This window comes from Macaca fascicularis, chromosome 20, assembly GCF_037993035.2.
Source record: "Macaca fascicularis isolate 582-1 chromosome 20, T2T-MFA8v1.1".
In the NCBI taxonomy this organism is placed as follows: domain Eukaryota; kingdom Metazoa; phylum Chordata; class Mammalia; order Primates; family Cercopithecidae; genus Macaca; species Macaca fascicularis.
In genome coordinates, this window is record NC_088394.1 from 18,965,807 (window position 1) to 18,986,884 (window position 21,078).

Sequence of the window (21,078 nt, forward strand, 5' to 3'; positions counted from 1 at the left end):
CCGCCACCACCATTTTGTTGAATTCCAACATAATCTGACTGGAGTTAGTGTCAGAACCCACAGGTTAATGGCTCAGCCCCACGAGACTGCTTCCCAACTTTAGACACCAATTTCAAGTCCTGGCCTCGGGAACTTCTGACCAACTGACTGTAAAGTAGAAGTTTTTGGGACTCTTCCACAGGTTCGATTATTTTCTAGAATGGCTCACACAACTCAGAGAAACCTTTACTTACGTTTACCTATGCATTATAAAGAATGTGATAGGCTGGGAGTGGTGGCTCATGCCTGTAATCCCAGCACTTTGGGAGGCCAAGGCGGGTAGATCACTTGAGGGCAGGCGTTAGAGACCAGCCTGGCCAACATGGTGGAAACTGGTCTACAAAAAATACAAAAATTCGATGGGCATGGTGGCGGACCCCTGTAATGCAAGCTACTTAGGGAGGCTGAGGCAGGAGAACCACTTCAACCCGGGAGGCAGAGGTTGCAGTGAGCCGAGATGGCGCCATTGCCCTCTAGCCTGGGTGACAAGAGTGAAACTTTGTCTTTAAAAAAAAAAAAAAAAAAGAATATGATAAAGGATACAGGTGAACAGCCAGGTGAAGGGGTACACAGGGTGAGTTCCAGAAGAGTCCTAAGTTCAGGAGCTTCTGTCCCAATGAGTTGGAGGGTGTCACTCTCCAAGAATGTGGATGTGTTCAACCTGGAAGATCTCTGACCTCTTCACTGAGGGTTTTTATGGAGGCTCTATTGATTATTAAATCAATCTCCAGTCCTTTTCTCATTCCTGGAGGATGAGGGGCGAGGCTGAAAGTTGCAAGCTTCTAACCCTGGTTTGGTCTTTCTGGTGACCAGCCCCCATCCAGGAGCCCCTGTTGAAAGCTGCCTCATGAGAACAAAAGATATTCCCGTCACCCAGGAATTTCCAAGAGATTAGGAGCTCCGTTTTAGGAACCAGAACCAAAGACCAAATATTAGAACAGAAGACGCTCCCATCACCTAGGAAGTTCCAGCGTTTTGGGAGCCTGTGCGGGAAACCTGGAATAAAGACCAAAGATATATTTCTTATCACAAGTCACACTATCACAGGTAGATTATAAAAGATGAAAGCTACCTGGCTTCGAAGCTGTGGTTATGTGTGCATTAGAGAAGTTGAGTTCCTAGAAAGGGACATCTAATTCTATGTCACTTTATGTCACTTAATCTGAATCATTGGTTCCGGTGAAGTGAGTTTGCTGTTTGTTTTGTTTTGTTTTGTTTTTTTAATTGTGCACCCTTGATTGCGCACAGACAGGTCAGAGTTTAGTTTATTCATATCCGGTTCTGACTTTCTTTACAGCTTTTAGAGGATTGCTTGTTTTGGAGTTTCTATTTGTCTTTGATTTTTTTTTGTTGTTGACAGAGAAAATATACACAGCTTTGCTGTATCTCTGAAGTCACCCCTGTTCTTATTCATTCTCTTTGTTGGGTGGTGTAATTTGGACCAACTGTTTTCTAGAGCTGGGGCACAGCTGTTATCCTGGGATTTCTTTCCATTGTCTCTTGAATATCATTTCTCCCTTTCTCTCAAATGCCTTTGTTGTCTTGCTTTAGCTTTTCCTCAAGCATTTTATGTATGTATGTATGCATGTATGCATGTATGTATGTATGTATGTATGTATGTATTTGTTTATTTATTCCTGCCACCTTTCCCAGACCCGGTGGTAGAAAACAGGGAGGATCCCTAGCCAAAGGGAGCATTAAACTTTATCATTTTTCACTGTTCCTGGCAGGATTCTGAGCACACTGACAGTGGGGAAGGAAAGAAGACAGGTTTCTGTAGCCTACAGGTCTCCAGTAAGCAGACCTGTAGACAGATCTCTGTCATCCAGGTTCAAGTGCAGTGGCATGACCTCAGCTCACTGCAACCTCTGCCTCCCGGGTTCAAGCGATTCTCCCACTTCAGCCTTCCACGTAGCAGGGATTACAGGCATGTACCACCACACTCAGCTCATTTTTGTATTTTTAGTAATGACAGGATTTCACCATATTGGCCAGGCTGGTCTCAAACTCCTGACCTCAGGTGATCAGCCCATCTTGGCCTCCCAAATCGCTGGGATTACAGGCGTGAGCCACGCACCCAGCCAATAGCACCTATTTCTAAGGCTATGGTGAGATTTAAATGGGCTAATGCTGTCCAGTTCTTATAACAGTGCCTGGCACAGATATATACGTTGTTTTGTTATCATTGGTTTCTATTTTGTGTTTTGCTCTCTGCAAATCCAGAGCAATAATACTTGGGTTGTGTTATATAATACTTGTTTAAGCATTATAGGACTATTATAAGAATCTGAATTAGTCTCCTAAAGAGCTACGCTTCTGACCCCCAAGGTGGATCCAGAAGGAGGTTCTTTTTCCTCTAAAAGAGGGAGACTTGATGCAGCCCCATACATGCAGGGTGTGCATAAAAGTCACCCCAGCTTCATTGCCTCCTGCGACCTTTCCCAGACCCGGTGATAGAGAAGAGGGAGTATCCCTAGCCAAAGGGAGCATTAAACTTTATCATTTTTCACTGTTCCTGGCAGGATTCTGAGCACACTGACAGTGGGGAAGGAAAGAAGACAGGTTTCTGTAGCCTACAGGTCTCCAGTAAGCAGCATCCTTTCTTGTCGGATAGCAGAAGAGCCCACTCCTAGCAGATCTCAGTGGGTGCAAGAGCCGGGATGGGCACCTTGACTTGTCTCCAGCTGTCCCAGAGAGGGGGGTCCCCCTTCTTCTGGGGTGGGATGCAGCCATCCAGCCAAGCAAGAAGTGGCCAACCTGCTGAAGCACAAGCAACCGACAAACCCACTTTTTGTTTTGTTTTGCTTTAAAAAGCAATTTAATCATCTTAAAACATCTTGTATTGCTTCTCTTTTTTTTTTAAATGCTCACCTTCTATGTGATGGTAACGAGTCTACTTTTTTCCTCCTCCCTCTCTCCCTGCTCCTTGCTGGCTGATCTGCAGTGATTCTTAAACTTTGTCGCATAAAGGAATCACTTGGGAAACCCGATAAAAAGCTAAATTCTCAGGTCCCACTTGAGATTTAGTGAATGAAAACTTCTGAGAATGGGACCTGGGCTGGGGTGGTCTTCCTGGTACTGATGGGGTTTTAGCACAGAACTTCCAGTGCTAAAACTGGGAAAGTCCTGATAAACTGGGATGTTGGTCACCTGAGGATCCATGTGCCCCCCTCTCCAGCAATCTCCCAAGTGACTCCCATGGGCACCCAAGCTTGATATTGTCAGATGCACCCTCACCAATAATGTCTTAAATGTTGGAGTTCTGGCTGGACACAATGGCTCACACCTGTAATCCCAGCACTTTGGGAGGCCAAGGCCGGCGGATCACTTGAGGCCAAGAGTTCAAGACCAGCCTGGGCAACATGGTGAATTAAATTAAAGTTAATTAAAATTAAATTTAATAGCTAGGCACAGTGGCTCACAACTATAATCCCAGCTACTCAAGAGGCTGAGATGCAGGAATCACTTGTGTCCAGGAGTTCGAGGCTGCAGTGAGCTATCATCGTGCCACTGCACACCAGCCTGAGTGACAAAACGAGACCCTATCTCTGAAAGAAGAAAAATACATAAACAATTTAGTTTCTCAATCTAGTTCCCGAGCTAGCCATATTTGAAGTGTTCCCATAGCTACATGTGGCTAGTGGCTGCCATATTGGACATGCAGGTAGAGAACCATTCCATCAGCATAGAAAGTTCTGTTGGACAGCATTGCCCTAGATCAAGGTTTGTCAACCTTGGCACTCTTGGGATTTGGGGCCAAATAATTTTCTATTGTGGGGAGGCCGGCCAGTCTTGTAAATTTTAGGATGTTTAGCAGCTATCTACTAGATGCCAGTATGACACCCCCTGCTACAGTTGTGACAACCAAAAGTCTCCACACATTTCCAAATGTGCTCTCAGAGGCAAAATTGCCTCTCTTGAGAACCACTGCTCTAGATCTATAGTTTCTGTCACTGTCTTTCTAAAATAGAATGAAAGCCAGCTGCACACGCTGCGCACTTCAAACAGAACATCAGCACCCGAATGCAAACATTGTACTGCGATTCAATTGCATCCACCAGCTTTACATCTAAGGCCTGTGAGCTTCACCCAGCTTGGGGACTGTCTTAGGAGAAAGTCTTATTACAAAGTAGCGTTAATCAAGTGGGCTCAGAGTTATAGTTAAGGTAAAACTGCTGGGAGGGGTTTAGTCCATGAACTTCCTTCCAAGAAAGGATCATGGTAAAAGAGGAGGAATCTTAGCTAGCAGAAGGAGGTCTGACAGTCTTCAAACATCCTTGCAAAATAAAAGAATCTTCCTATTCTAGCTTTTTTAAAAACAAATTTTACTTGTGAAGATTAATTGGTGACATTTGCCAAATCTATCTTCCCAAATTTCCCCTTTTTTTTTTTTTGAGACAGCATCTTTGCCCAAGCTGGAGTACAGTGGCATGATCATAGCTCACTGCAGCCTCAAACTCCCAGTCTCAAACGATCGCGCTGGCTCAGCCTCTGAAAGTACTGTGATTACAAGCTTGAGCCACCTCACTTGGCCCCAGTTCTCATTTAAAAAATACATTAGAACTCATGTTAATTTGGTGTTATAAGAGGCATTTGTTACTTCAGTAGTAAACACAATACCTTAGACTATTTCCTTGAAGGATTTTTTGCCATAGTTAGGTGATGCCTTTCAAGTGATTAAAATTCATTTTTCATTTTCTAGCTTCTGACTCTTTCTCACTCATTTAACAAGCTAAAAATCTTACATTCTCTTTACATTACCTTTCCTTGGGAATTGAATAAATATCTTGAAAACAGCAAATTCCTTATAGAAAGGAAAACAAGCAAACAAAAAACAAAAAGAACAAGAGGATATGACTATTTTGCTGTATTTCTATTTTCCTTTTTTGTTTGTTTGTTTGTTTTGTTTCCTTGAGACAGAATCTCTCTCTGTTGCCCAGGCTGGAGTGCAGTGGCATGATCTCGGCTTACTGTAACTTCCGCCTTCCAGGTTCAAGCGATTCCCGTGCCTCAGCCTCCCAAGTAGTTGGGATTACAGGTGCGAGCCACCATGCCCGGCTCATTTTCTTATTTTTAGTAGAGATGGGTTTTTGCCATGTTAGCCAGGCTGGTCTCCAATTCCTGGCCTCAAGTGATCCACCCATCTCGGCCTCCCGAAGTGCTGGGATTACAGGTGTGATTGCTGTCTTGAAATCATAGACCTTATTTTCTAAGCATAGACCTCATTTTCTTAGGCTCTAAGGGGTCTAAGTGTATGGCTGTGAAGGTGCCTGACACTCTGAAAAGCGAACACGGATCGCACACTAACAAATGTTTACTTACGGGAAGGCTTTGTTAACTGAGTGATGGAAGCTATTGCTCTCACATAGAGACTATTGACATTACCTTTATTTCCTGGTCCTAAACATTACACACTGCAGATAAAGGAGTTCCTAGGCATTTATTTGTCATGGCATCGAGGCTGACAGCCAAAGTAATCATTACACTAATACGGCAAACCCAGAAAGAGCAATGAAGAGCAGGCAAGCAAACAAAATCAACGTCTCTGCTGAAATATGCCTGTGTGTGAGCGTCCCATGACCTGGTGCTCCGGCAACCGCTCGCCCATGTGTGGGGGCCATCATCCTTGTGTTGGAGTTGTCCATCCAAGATCAGGTGCCTGCAGAAAGAATGGGAGCTTCCAGAACTGCTAATGTGAAACTTTGGTTGAAATGAGATGCCTGGGAATGAGCGATTTCTTCTTTTTAAATTCTTTTTCATTGCCTTTCAAGAATTCTTAGAATTAGCTGGTTTTGAACTCCTGACCTCAGGTGATCCACCTGCCTCGGCCTCCCAAAGTACTGGGATTATGGCAGGAACCACTGTGCCTGGCCCAAATTTCCCCTTTTCATAAGGACACAGTCATGTTGCGTTAGGTCCCACCCCAGTGAACTTATTTTAGCTTGATTACCTCCACCAAGATCCTACTTACAAATCAGGTCGCATTTTGAAGTACTGTGGGCTGGGACTTGGACATACCTTTTTGAGGGGATGCAACTCAACTCATAACAGTGGTCATAGTATGAACAGCATGCCCTGGAAAGTCACACATCACATTTATGATAGTGGTATCTTCCAGATAGGGAAGAGGACACCATGGAAAATTGGATTAGGAAGAGGTATTAGAGAGCTTCACCAGTAATGTTTTATTTCCTTAATAAAACAAATTCAAGTCTGGAATTAATATGAAAAGGATTAGCATGAGTTAATATTTGATCTTCTCTATGCTTCACTGTAGTCTAATATTTCAAGTTTTTAAGAGAAGAGAAAACAGGAAGCCATTTGAGCCAGTGTTTTCTGCTTCCAAATGCACAGGATTGGGTTGTACAGTATGAGCCCATCTTTTATGGAAGCTTAAGTCCTCTGTCTTCTGATTTTCAGGACATGAGGCTCTGCCTGCAGTCAGCAACTTGAATATTCAGACCTCAGACCAGCATCACGGATTATAACCGTCCGTAAATCACCCGCAGCCCAGCTCCCATCAAAAGCCAGCCTGCAAGACCCATGGACACGTGACTCCAGTGTTCCCAACAACATCTTAAGATCAAGTTGGTTTGAGCAACGTGAGCATCTATTTGGGACAAAGCAAGAACAATAAGGGTAAAAAAGTAAGTTTTCATGCAGCTGAATTTATTCAGTTAAATGAACTACCCTTCCTTTTGAGATGGGGTCTCCCTCTCTTTTTTTTTTATGTCCATAAAATGTTTTATGAGATAATGGTGATAGTCATTTGTGATAGCTGCCATTGCCTTTAATGTCCTTAGATGGCAAAACAGAATTTTAGTGGGACTAATTTCTTTCCCTCTCCCCACTCTCTGCAATAAAAAACAATTTTTTTTTTTTTTTTTTTTTTGAGACAGAGTCTCGCTCTGTCGCCAGGCTGGAGTGCAGGGGTGCGGTCTCAGCTCACTGCAACCTCCGACTCCCTGGTTCAAGCGATTCTCCTGCCTCAGCCTCCCGAGAAGCTGAGATTATAGGCACGTGCCACAGCAAAAACAATTTTTTAAAAATTAATTGGTCTGTTTTAAGTCAAATAAATGATGGTTCATTGGAACTAGTTAAGAGCTTCTGTAGAATCATTTTCATAATTTTAACTGTGGGTCTTAAGTATGTAGGGATCTTGTATCATTTACAGGATCATCACTAGCATATAGAACGTTGATTTCATTTACGTTGAGAGGTTAATCATGGGTTCTGTCATGACAAAGTTCACCCCATTAGAAGACAAAACGTGGGGGCCGGGTGCAGTGGCTCACACCTGTAATCCCAGCACTTTGGGAGGCCAAGGCAGGTGGATCGCCTGAGATCAGGACTTCAAAAGCAGCCTGGCCAACATACTGAAACCCAGTCTCTACTAAAAATACAAAAAATTGGCTGGGTGTGGTGGCGGGCGCCTATGATCCCAGCTACTCAGGAGGCTGAGGTAGGAGACTCGCTTGAACCCAGGAGGCAGAAGTTGCCGTGAGCCAAGATCGCGCCATTGCACTACAGCCTGGGCAAGAGGAGGAGTGACACTCCGTCTCAAAAAAAAAAAAAAAAAAAAAAAAAAAGAAGAAGAAGAAGACAAAACGTACGTCTGAAATTGGACGTTGTGGCTTTGTTTTGCCTCTCTTGGGGCAACTTCCTGCTCTTGGTGCTCGTCAATTTGCTGCTTTGTAAGGTCCTGCTTTCTCTTTCGTGTCTTTCAGGTAATAAATGGCCTCAATTAGAAAAATTAACCTTTGGACAATTTACAGGCTACGTGATCACATGTTCTAGCCAGGCCCGGGGTGGGAGATGGGAAAAGGAGATTAAAGACAAGAATCATAGCTGGCCATCTTCTGCTGGCACCTGTAGATCTAAAGCATTCTTTATGAGAGTTCCGTGGTATTCCACAGTGCAGATGTCCTGTGACTGATTCAGCCCATCCCCTGTTGATGACTTTTTGAATTGCTCCCAGTTTTTTGTCATTATACACAAAGCTTGGCCTGACAATCCTTAGTGATTCTGGCTGAGCGTCTGAGTTTCGTGAGATCATTTTGATGGTGCAGAGCAGAACTCGTGGGTGGCTGACCTGGCCTTATGTTAGCTTGAGGCTGGGAGAAGTGGGAGGCAGCAGAGAGCCAGGTAAATAGCTTGAATGTGACCTCATCCATATTCTAGGATGTAATTGATCCCTTGAAGATTTCTGAATTAGCTGAATGACAAACACAAGATAGTTGGATGACCCATTCAAACCAGGAAGCCTTGCAACATCAAGTAAGGAGTCCTCAATTAACAGCCTTAGAAGACATGTCATTGCTTGGGCATGTGATTGAAAACCATTCAAACAGTGAAGTGAGAAGCCCTAAATGGGATATGGAAAGGAGGACTTGAAATAGATGGTTCAATAGCCCTTATTGAGGAGATGCTAGAGAGACAAAAACTAGGGAGAAAAAAAGTAAGATAGTACCCTCTTGGTGCTTTTTCCAAGGCAACAGGAAACAGTATCATTCCTTTGAATCTGCAGGATCTCTCATTTACTCCTCTCATAGTTAACAGGAAGCTAAGGGTAAGGTTCTCAGAAGGCCACTCCCACTTCATTTGACATCAGTGTGAGACTATTTCCTTATGGCCATTTCCTCCTCTCTCTTCCCCAGTCTTTTTCTGTGGGTTTAGCTCTTTGTTTGTTTAGGTATTTGTTGCAGTGCGGGTGGTAGTGGTTAGAGCATTTGTTCCCAACTGTGAAACAGATGTGCAATACACAAGCTCTTGTCAAGTGACATTGGAACAGAGAACTGTCCAACAGACTTGAAGCTAATTGTTGGCTGATCACATATAACATCCATCTATCTATCTATCTATCATCTATCTACCCATCTGTGTATCTGTTTATCTATCTAATCTATGTGTATTTTTGTATGTGTGTTATACAAATGTGTGTGTATATATAATGTATATCATATATGTAGATGTATTATATATGTAGATATGAGTAAATATATACATAAATTGTATGCATGTCTTTGTGTGCATGCATATACATATAATATACACATATAATACACATATACACGTACAATATGAAGTTATATACGTACATACGTATATATAAATTTGTCAAAGATTCAAAACAAAGACCAAAATGATTTGTATCAGTCAGGCTAGTCTAAGCTCTGCTACATCAAAATAAACTTTCTCAAAATCTAAATGTCTTAAAACATAAAAGTTTGTTTCTTGCTCGTGAAAAGCTACTGTGGGTAGGTACAGGTGGGCTGTGATCCATGCAGTCATGCAGGAACCCAGGCTGGTGACTGGGTCCCCTTTGGAAATATCACTGGTTCCCATGGCAGTGGAAGGGGAACTCGAGGGTCTCATTTTGGCTTTTGAATGCTTTTGCTTGGAAGTGACACAGTCACTTATGCTCACAGCCCATTGGCCAGAGATAGCCATATGTGAGAGGCAGCCTTATTTGATTGTCTCCCTGCATCACAATGACCTGGAGGGGACTCCAGAATCTCTTCCCAACTCCACTCCTGCAGCCCCTCTTGGAGTTAGAGCTTCTGAGTGCTTTGTTTGATGGTGACCCTGAGTCCTGGTTTCATTACATTGTTATTTGATCCCTTTGAAAGAGTTCTCATGATAAATTATTTTCAGAAATTGATCTTGGGAGGAAGGGTAGTCCTCTTGAAAAATTGATGTAGTTCCTTTTATTCCCACAAATAGTGAGTATTAGATAACTTGTCATTCCCTTTTAGTCTTGGCTAATAAGAAGTTCAGGGCAAAATTTAGTTCTCAGTTATAGTCACCATGTCAGCCTGGGAATTTTGTAGGATTGCTCCTTCCTGTACCTGATTATAAGACCTTCCTTCCTTCCTTCCTTCCTTCCTTCCTTCCTTCCTTCCTTCCTTCCTTCCTTCCTTCCTTCCTTCCTTCCTTTCTTTCTTTCTTTCTTTCTTTCTTTCTTTCTTTCTTTCTTTCTTTCTTTCTTTCTTTCTTTCTTTCTTTCTTTCTTTCTTTCTTTCTTTCTTTCTTTCTTTCTTTTTTTGAGACAGGGTCTCACTGTGTTGCCCCGGCTGGAGTACAATCGTGCAGTCATAGCTCACTGCAACCTCAACCTTCTGGGCCCAAGTGGTCCTCCCGCCTAGCCTCCTGAGTAGCTAGGATTACAGGCATGTACTACCATGCCAAGCTAATTATACACACACACACACACACACACACACACACACACACACACACACACAGAGATGGGGGGGTCCAGGCTGGTCTCAAACTCCTGACCTCAAGGAATCTTCCTGCCTTGGTCCCCCAAAGTGCTGGAATTACAGATATGAGCCATCATGCCTGGCCCATTTCCTATTTATTTAATCATGTCCTGGTTGAGTATATGACTTTTATTGTGTACTGACTCCTACCTCTTTTGGAAGTTGCCAGGGTTTACACTGTACATCACTAAATATAATGTCAAATAGTAGCTTCCATGCAGTGATGGCTTCCTTGATGTTGGCCGCCTTCTGTGCCTTATCTTGTTCATTCCTTACAACAACACTATGAGATATTATTGCCGGTATTGTATGATTAAGGAAACAGACACAGAAGGGTTAAGTGACTTGCCCAAGTTCACCCAGCCAGCTGGGAGGCAGAGGTTGTAGTGAGCCAAGATCGTGCCACTGCACTCCAGCCTGAGACTCCGTCTCAAAAAACAAAAACAAAAACAATTTCGGAGTATGGATTTACAGAGATGTGCATAACTCTTAAGTGTGAAACCTGATGAATTTTTACAACACACACACATATATGCCTCCCTTTAACCACCACTCAAGATCATCAGCCAGCACCCCAGAGATTCCCTCATGTGGTTCCTAGTCTAGTCATCACTCACCTCTTTCCTTCCTCAAGGTAGCCACTATTTTGACTTCTGTCACCATGTATTGCTTTGCCTGCTCTTGAACTTTGTAGAAAGATTATACAGTGTGAACTCGGTTGTGTCCAACTCTTTTTCCTCATCCATGTGACATTCATCCATGACATCTCATGCAGCAGAAGTTCAGTCTTTGTTGCTTCTCTCTAGCATTTCATGGGATGAATATTCCACGATTCATTTACTTATTCCACTGCTGAACAACATTCAGATTGTTTTCAACTTTTGGCTCCTATGAAAAATAGTTTCTGGCCAGGCACAGTGGCTCACGTCTGTAATCCTAGCACTTTGGGAGGCCGAGGTAGGTTTTTACCTGAGGTCAGGAGTTCAAGACCAGCCTGGCCAACATGATGAAACCTCATCTCTACTAAAAATGCAAAAATTAGCTGGGCATGGTGGCAGGCACCTCTAATCCCAGCTACCCGGGAGGCTGAGGCAGAAGAATTGCTTGAATCTGGGGATGGGGGCATAGAAGTTGCTGTGAGCCAAGATGGCGTCCCTTAACTCTAGCCTGGGTGAAAGAGCAATACTTCATCTCAAAAAGAAAAAAAAAAAAAAGAAAGAAAGAAAAAAGAAAAAGAAAAACAGTTTCTGTGAGCATTTTTCTTATCTTTTGGTAGAATTACTCATTTCTCTTGGGCCAATACAGTTGTACCTGTTTTCAATTTCTTGAATTTACTAGGCATTGTTTAGCTGGTTAGATATAATAGCTTTGGGCTTTGTTAGGCTGTGGAAGTTTCTGGAGCATAAATATAACTTTCTAGTCTTAGAATACAAGTAAACAAATGGGATCATTTTTCATGTTAGGAAAAGTAATTTGCAATAAAGCACAGCATTTAGTCTTCTTAGCACTACAGACAGTTTGAATAGGTGTTCGTATTTGCAAAACTGGCATATTTGTCAGAATTCTTTTTTGTTCATTTGCAAATGATAGACACCCAACTCAAACCAACTTTAGTCAAAAAGAGAATGTAATGACTCGAGTATCCAGCTGCCTTCAGGTTTGGCTGGATTCAGGTGTTTAAACAATGTCATCAACATCTGGCTCCTCTTTCTGTTTATCTCTTCGTTCTGTTCTCCTCCCTGTTGGCATCACTCTTAGGCCCTTCTCCACTGGTGACCACTGGCAGCTTCAGGTCTAAAATTTCCTAACTCTGGCCAGGTGCAGTGGCTAACACCTGCAATCCTAGCACTTTGGATCTGACCTCAAGCCGAGATCAGATCGCTTGAGCCCAGGAGTTTGAAACCAGCCTGGGCAACACAGAGAAACCCTGTCTCTATAAAAATGCAAAAATTAACCAGGCATGGTGGTGCACAGCTGTCGTACCAGCTACTCAGAAGGTTGAGGGAGGAGCCTCACCTAAGCTTGGGAGGTTGAGGTTGCATTGAGCTGTGATCCTGCCACTGCACTCCAGCCTGGATGGCAGAGTGAGAACCTGTCTCAAAAAATAAAATAAAATAAAATTTCCTAGCTCCAAGGCCAGCAGAAGACAGAGCTTCTCTCTTCCCTACAGTTCTGATGAAACTCCTAGAATTGAATCTCACTGGATTTAACTGGGTCGTATGCTCTGACAGAATCAATGTCGCCAGGAAGCAAATAATTCTGAGGGGTCATATTCCACACTTGGCCCACAGGGACTGACAGTGTGGGAGAGGTGTTACCCAGGGAAAAGTGTTAACCACAAAAGCAAGAAATGGATGCCATGCAGGGACACAATAATGCAACACAGATGTCAACTATGCTGAGAAATATAAACGAGGGTTGGCACACAGACATTCTGAGACTGCAGGTGTTGGCAGAAATTTAATATTGTCTTAGCTTTGATTACTCAAGTCTAACCCTTGGCATTTACAGAGAGATAAACTTGTAAAAGTTGGCTGAGCTTTAAAAATGTTCTACTTCCTTCTTTCAAAAACATCACTGTTCATCTCATCATGCTGGCTTGAAACTGTAGAGATATACTTGTCTTTTATTTTCCTTCTCACCCTTTCCCTATGGGATCAGCCAACAAATTCTATTGATTCTTTCTTTAAATTTTCCCCCTACTAATTACTTTTTTTCTCTGTTCCCTCTGACATGACATCGGAAGCTCCAAGCTTATGTATATATTCTACCCCCTTAGACACCTCAGTGAAGTAAGAGCACCTCTTTCCCAGTAAGCCTTGTCCTGGTCCTGGAGGACTGACTGGGTTTACCTGCCCATTCTTGAGCCAAATCCTGTGGCCAGAGGGATCGTGGACACCTGAGTCATGTGACCATCCTGGAGCTGGTCAGACGGTCAGGAGTGCAATCAGCCCTTCTTGTATCACCTGGACCAAGAGCAAGGGAGGGAATGATGCCCAGAGGAAACTCAGGACATTGATATCAACAGAATGGGAAGTGGGTAGTAGACAAGTAAAAACAACAGATATCCAGCACACTTAGAAATGAACACTGGAGGCCAGGTGCGGTGGCTCACACCTGTAATCCCAGCACTTTGGGAGGCTGAGGCAGGAGGATCACTTGAGCTCAGGAGTTCAAGATCAGCCTGGGCAATAACATAGGGAGACTCCATCTCTACAGAAAATGAAAAAATTAGCTGCGCATAGTGATGCATGCTTGTGGTCCTAGCTACTCGGGAGGCTGAGGTGGGAGGATTGCTTGAGTCCCAAGAGATCAAGGCTGCAGTGAACTATGTGTACCATTGCACTCCAGCCTGGGTGACAGAGAGAGACCCTGTGAAAGAAAGAAAGAGAGAGAGAGAGAGAGAGAGAGAGAAAGAAAGAAAGAGAGAGAGAAAAATCAACTAGGCATGGTGGCTCATGTCTGTAATCCAAGCATTTGGGGAGGCCAAGATGGGTGGATCACCTGAGGTCAGGAGTTTGAGACTAGCCTGGCCAACATGGTGAAACCCTGTCTCTACTAAAAATACAAAAATTAGCTGGATGTGGTGGTGTACACTTGTAATCCCAGCTACTCAGGAGGCTGAGGCAGGAGAATTGCTTGAAGCCAGGAGGCAGAGGTTGCAGTGGGCCGAGATTGCGCCACTGCCCTCCAGCTTAGGCTACAGAGTGAGACTCCATATCAAAAAAAGAAAAGAAAAGAAAATCAAAACTACATCACCTCTTATTTCAAAGTGTTAAAAGAAAAACTTTAGACAAATTAAAAGTAACAGAGTTTAATCAAGCAAAGAATGATTTGCTAATAGGACAGCCTGCCCAGCCAGAATAGGTTTTTAGGGACTTAGGTGCTGTCACATGTTGGGTCAAAGAAGATTTATGGACAAGAAAAGGAAAGTGACGTAGAAAAAATGGAAGTGAGGTACAGGAACAATGGATTGGTTACAGTTCAGCATTTGCCTTATTTGAACACAGTTTGAACAATTGGCTGCCTGTGATTGGCCGAATTCAGTGATTGGTACAAGAATAGGTTACAGTCTGTTGACACCTCCACTTAGGTCACAGTTCATTATGTACAGAGAACTCTTTAGGCCAAACTTAAAATATGTTAGGAGGTAGCTTTGTAAATTTAACAAAAGTATCCTGTGGTCTGTAGATCGGAGCTTATGGAGCTCATAAAATCTTATTTTCAAATTGGAAGGGGTCATAGCAATTGTCTACGTATGCCAATCCTCTAGTTTCCATTAACTATTCTTCTTTTATGCACTCATATTAATTTATGCTTTGAACCCTAGAACCTCAAGTGTAATCAAAAAGCACAAAAAGTCCTTGTTTCTTTCAATCCTTTGATTCACTGGTCCCTTCCCCCATAACCAAGGGAATATATTGTTCAAGATGTAAGCTTAGTTGCGTGTGTTAAAGACCACAAAAACAGTGGTTTAAACAAGATAATTTTATTTCTCTCTCACATGATAATCTGAGCTGATACAATGGCTGTGCTCTGTGAAGTCACCAGCAACTGGGCATCCTTTCCTCTGTTGTGCGTTCATTCCAAATGCAGGTCTTGGCTTTGTGTGCGAGACCCAAGATGGTGCACCGTCATTTCCGCTTTCCGGCCCACAGGAAGCAAGATGGAGAAAGGGAGGAATAACTTCTTTCCTCTAATAGCACAGCCTGGAAATTGCGTGTATCACTGCTGCTCTCATCCCATTGACCACCCTCATGTTCATACCTTGGTGCAAGAGAAGCTGGAAGCACAGTCTTTATTCTAGGCAGTTGTGTACCCAACTACGAAGGAAAGGAGAACAGATACTGGAAGATAACCAGCAATCTCTGCAGGGAACGAAGGGAAAAAAAATCTGACTTTTTCTTTTCTTCTTGTTTTTCAGGTGGAAAAAAAAAAAAGATCCCTGAGTAATTGCAAACGCTGGGACAGTTTACCACTCCAAGGTGAAGAGTCCATACCAACATGTCTGCCTACTACAGGAATAACGGGTCTGAGGAAGACCCAGATTACCCTGGCTATTCAGGGTCTCAGAACCGTATGCAGGGGTATTTGAAAACTCAGGGTTATCCAGATGTTCCAAGTCCTCTGAACAATCCAGACTACCCTGGCCCCAGGAACAGTCCATACTCTGTAGCCTCCAGAACACGTCCAGACTATCCTGGGTCTCTGGCAGAACCAAATTATCCTGGATCTCTGAGTAATCCAGACTATTCTGGCACCAGAAGCAATGCATACTCTGCCGCTTCTAGAACAAGCCCAGACCATCCTACCTCTCTACCAGAGCCAGATTATAGTGAATTTCAGAGTCATCCATACCACCAAGCATCATCCAGACAGCCAGACTACCTTGGATCTCAACGAAATCCTGATTTTGCAAGCTCTAGCAGCAGTGGAAACTATGCACGCTCCAGAACACATCCAGATCATTTTGGCTCCTTAGAACCGGACTACCCTGGAGCTCAGAGCAACTCTGATCATCCTGGACCTAGAGCCAATTTGAACCATCCAGGCTCCAGAAGGAATCTAGAACATACAAGTTTTAGAATCAATCCGTACACAGACTCTCTGGGAAAGCCTGATTACCCAAGCGCTGACATTCAACCTAACTCTCCACCCTTTTTTGGGGAGCCAGACTATCCCGGCGCTGAGGACGATCAGAACTTGCCAAGCACTTGGAGAGAACCTGATTATTCAGATGCTGAGAATGGTCATGATTATGACTCTTCTGAGACCCCAGAGATGACCAGGGGGTAAGTTCAGGTATATATCCCTTCATTGGAAGTGTAGGCTGAGTGCTGGACCATTAAGTCAATGGAATTCGGTTGGTGTGGTTTAGATTAGGGATATATATGATGGTTTCCATGACCTGAAGTTGTGGTGAAACTCACATACCTATCTGTAGACCTTACCTGCGCCATGGACTCTCAGTTTGAGGCTTCAAGCCCTTACCTGAACTTAATCTTTCACCATCTCTTCCTTGGATCACCTTCCCATTATCCCACCTCTTCCTAATTCAATCCCTGTAAGACATCTAGATCCACACTGTTTTGACCCTGCTACATTGCCAGCAAGGTTAAGGCTTGATACTCACAAATCCAAACACTTTAATCGAAATTACATCAATAGTAATGAATTGTTATCCAGAAAATCTTTTGGAGATCTAACTCCATGAAGTCAATTAGTTTTTTGTGTAATATGTTTGCACCACTTCTTTGGTTTTTTGGGTCATTGTTTTTTTTTTTCTTTTTTCTTGAGACAGGGTCTTGCTGTGTCACCCAGGCTGGAGGGCAGTGGCACAATCATAGCTCACCACAGCCTCAACCTCCTGGACTCAATTGGTCCTCCCACCTCAGCCTCCCAAGTAGCTGGGACTACAGGTGTGCACCTATTATGCCCGGCTAATTTTTTATTTTTTTGTAGAGATGGTGTTTCGCCATGTTGCCCAGGCTAGTCTTGAAGAAGGCTCCCAACTGCTGGGATTATAGACATGAGCCACCATGCCTGGCCATGTTTGCACCACTTCTGATTTTTACACTTTTATTTCTATTTTACTGAGATTGTCAGAATTGATGACTTTTCACCAAAACTTTACTGCAGGTTTGGTTCACTGATTATCTGCACTATTTGAATCTAATTTTATCAATTATTATTTTCACCATTTTCAGTATTCCTTTAAGGCCGTTTTTTTATGTTGTTATTTATTTATTTATTCATTTATTGGGACGGAGTTTCGCTCTTGTTGCCCAGACTGGAGTGCAATGGCATGATCATGGCTCACCACAGCCTCCGCCTCCCGGGTTCAATCGATTCTCTTACCTCAGCCTCCTGAGTAGCTGGGATTACAGGCTTGTGCCACCACGCCCAGCTAATTTTGTATTTTAAGTGGAGACAGGGTTTCTCCATGTTGGTCAGGCTGGTCTCAAACTCCTGACCTCGGGTGATCAACCTGCCTCGGCCTCCCAAAGTGCTGGGATTACAGGCATGAGCCACTGCACCTGGCCTAAGGCCATTTTTAAATAGCAAGCCCAGTTTTTCCAGGTTTAGATTCTATAGATCTAAATTTTGTCTAAAAGAGTTTGATCTTCTGTCAATTTTCTTTCCTTGACAAATTTTACCAGATGCAGCTCTGGACACTGACAGCATTAGTCTGGGTGACTTAGTTCTACCAAATCTAATTTTTCCTGGGTTAAGTTTTTTCACGTTTATGTTGCCAACAAAATATAATTTTTTTTTTTTTTTTTGAGACAGAGTCACTCTGTCATCCAGGCTGGAGTGCAGTGGCTCAGTCTCGGCTCACTGCAACCTCCGTCTCTCAGGTTCAAGTGATTCTCCTGCCTCAGCCTCCCAAGCAGCTGGGATTACAGGCATGCACCACCATGCCCAGCTAGTTTTTGAATTTTTAGTAGAGACAGGGTTTCACCATGTTGGCCAGGCTGGTCTTGAGCTACTGACCTCACATGATATGCTTGCCTCAGCCTCTCAAAGTGCTGGGATTACAGGCGCGAGCCACTGTGCCCAATCTAGGATGTGATTTTTTAAAGTCAGTTTGTGGTTTAATCAGTAAATATGTTTACCATGTGAAGTTTTAACCAACATGAGTCTGATTTTGCATTTACTGTTTCTACTAGTAATATTTACGAATTTGATTAAAAAAAAAACAACTGGTGGCTTGTGTTTATCTCTAGGAACAAGGATATAGGACTTGGGTGTGCAGCAGTCATGATGTCTTTAGAACCCAAATAGTAGGGTTAACAGGACCAGGTGAAAATGTCCTCCCTGGTCTTATCACCCACTGCCTGATTCATCATTCCAAAGCCCACCTTTGATCCTGTCACTCCTTTGCTTTTCATCTTCCGTGGGTCCCCATAGCCTTTGGAGAAAGGCCACCCAACTTCACTTATAGAACGTTTACGAATAAGGATACGTCATGTTAATGAAAGATGCCAGCCAAAGACCAGCCTGACTGATCTCCTCTTAAGTCTCCTGTCTGCCCCCTGCCTTGACCCTATACTCTAGGTCAGTGGTTCTTGACTTTGGCTGATCCTTAGCGTTACCCAGTTATCTGGGGAACTTTAAAAATAATACAGATGCCTCAGCCAAACTTTCAGAACTTCTGATTTAATTCTCCAGGACAAGGCTTGGGAATTGGTATATGTAGTAAATTGAGAATCATTACTCATTAATTGATTTTCATAGCGTTTCCTTTATATATTCAGCACTTTCTGGCCTCACACCTTTTTTTATGCTGTTCTTCATCCATCCTTGGAATGCCCTCCCCCTATGTATGAATGTGTCCTCCGAATTCCCGCTCAGATGCATCTTTTCCACGCAGATTTCTCCCAGAACTCTCAGCAAGAATTCTCCTTCCTCCGAACTCCTTGGGCCTGTCTTCGGATACTCACCAGTTTCTACTTGTAGTATGATTGTTCATAGCTGTGTCTAAGAAGCTGTACCAACTTGTACTGTGAGCTTCTTGAGGGCAGATACCCTATGTGTTCCTCTTTGTATTCTCACCTCCTAGCCCATGCCTAACTCAGGGTTGGCATTTAGCCTGCATTTGTGGAATGCAATGGAATGGATGGATGGATGGATGAATACATTAATGAATGGATGGATACATGGATGGATAGATGAATACATGGATGGATGAATGTATGTATGGTTGGATGGATGGTAAATGGATGGATGAATATATGAATGAATGGATGGATACATGGATGGATAGATGGATAAATGGATGAATCAATGGATGGATGAATGGATGGATGGATGGATAAATGAATGGATAAATACATGATTGAATGGATGGATACATGGATGGATAGATGGATGGTTGAATGTATGGATGGATAAATGGATGGATGGATAAATAAATGGATGAATACATCATTGAATGGATGGATGCATGGACAGATGGATGGATGGATGGATGGATGGATGGATGGATGGATGGATGAAAATCCTTACTATACTCTTGGTTGGGTAGTGATGCATCATTTTGGATTTTAGGGCACTCAGCGGAACATCTTCAATCCAGCCCTCGTTTCATCACAGGAGTGACGGCCCCTTGGGCAACCTTTGGGGAGAGAATGAAGATTACCCTGAAGGCATTGAAATGGCATCCATAGAGATGACAAACTCATATGGCCACTCTCTGCCGGGTGCTCCTGGAAATGGCTATGGTAAGCATTTGTTAAGCCGGATCATATCTTGGTAAGAAAATAAAATCAGTGGATTTAGGAGTGCAGTCATTAAGGAGACTTGGCAATAGGAGAATTGGTGTATCCTTCCAATCTCAGAGACCCTTTTTTAACATACAAAAGTTGAGAATTCAGTGTTTAGAGAAGCCAAGTTAATTGTCACCAATTATTTAAAAAAACGCCAGGTAAGGGTTGTGGAAAATGGAGACGTGTGCACCCTGTGCCTGCTGGAGGTGGTGAAGCTCAGTCCACAGTGGTTATGTGGCAATGTGGGCTCATTGTGGTGAGATCCTCATATTTTTCAGAAGCCATGTATTTGGGGTTTTATGTGAAACCTGATGTTTACGTGTTCCAAAATAATTTTTAAAAGTAAAACCAATGATCTTGGCAAACAAAATCACATTTTTTGTTAGCTGCCAGTGGCCACCTGTAGTTTAGCATATCCTAAAGGCATTGAGGCAATCAGCACATACGTGTTCAGAACCTACCGAGGGAAAAGGGAGTTAAGAGGTAGCTCTGCCCTCATGTTATTTAAAGTCTAAATAGATCAACAAAAGTACTACATCAATACTAAAGAAAAGGCCGGGTGTGGTGGCTCACGCCTGTAATCCCAGCACTTTGGGAGGCCGAGGCAGGCAGATCACCTGAGGTCAGGAGTTTGAGACCAGCCTGGCCAACATAGTGAAACCCTGTCTCTACTAAAAATACAAAAATTAGCCAAGTGCAGTGGAGGGCACCTGTAATGCCAGCTACTCAGGAGGCTGAGGCAGAAGAATCACTTGAACCCAGGAGGCGGAGGTTGCAGTGAGCCAAGATCACACCACTGCACTCCAGCCTGGGCAATATAGTAAGACTCTGTTAAAAAAAAAAAAAAGACTAAAGAAAATTAGCAAGCAAACTATTAATATTTGAAAAATCATGTTGTCCTCATAATTGGTTGTGTGTATAGGTAAGATGCTTAGCTCCAGGAGGCAAAGGAAATTCTAAACAGTTCTTTTTTTTTTTTTTAGACTGTCCTGCTCTGTCACCCAGGCTGATCATAGCTCACTGCAGCCTCGAACTCCTAGGCTCAAGCAATCCTCCCACCTCAGCCTCCCCAGTAGCAGGGACTGCAGTTGCATGCCACCATGCCTGGCACTTTTTTTATGCTTGAGAAAGATGGGGTCTTGCTATGTTGCCCGGGCTGGTCTTGAACTCCTAGCTTCAAGCAATCCTCCAGTCTCGGCCTCCCAAAGTACTGGGATTACAGGCTTGAGCCTGGGCTAATTCTGAACAGTTCTTAGTTTCCAGGAGGAAGAAAAGACGGGTTCCAGGAAGCCATTTGATGGCACAAGAGAAAAAAAAAGCCAGGCAATGTTAAAGGAATTTGGAGCCTGTGGAGGTCAGAAAAGGGAGAAAGTGTTCAGCCAATAAGAAGAGAACAAGAGACCCAAGCGCTGGGAGGTGCAGATGGAGGATTGATGAGCCTTGAGGAGTAGATGGGGAAGGTTTGGAAGAAGGCAGAGAGGAGGGGACAGGATGCATAGCCCTGT

At 43.3% G+C, this 21,078-nt stretch overlaps 1 protein-coding gene across 9 annotated transcripts in view; it reads left to right on the top strand.

Moving 5' to 3' along the window:
* Positions 1 to 21,078, top strand: part of TMC5 (transmembrane channel like 5) — a 90,779-nt gene that overhangs the window by 13,444 nt on the left and 56,257 nt on the right. For 6 of the 9 annotated variants that reach the window (XM_015442642.4, XM_045382528.3, XM_015442644.4 and 3 more), the window contains 3 exons: positions 6,460 to 6,686; positions 15,229 to 16,096; positions 19,356 to 19,528. In XM_015442642.4, coding sequence (XP_015298128.3) covers positions 15,309 to 16,096; positions 19,356 to 19,528 — 961 coding nt within the window. In that variant the 5' untranslated portion in view covers positions 6,460 to 6,686; positions 15,229 to 15,308. Of the gene's footprint in view, positions 1 to 6,459; positions 6,687 to 15,228; positions 16,107 to 19,355; positions 19,529 to 21,078 lie in introns of all 9 variants that reach the window. The other 3 variants (XM_045382530.3, XM_074027839.1, XM_074027838.1) reach the window with 2 other exon arrangements.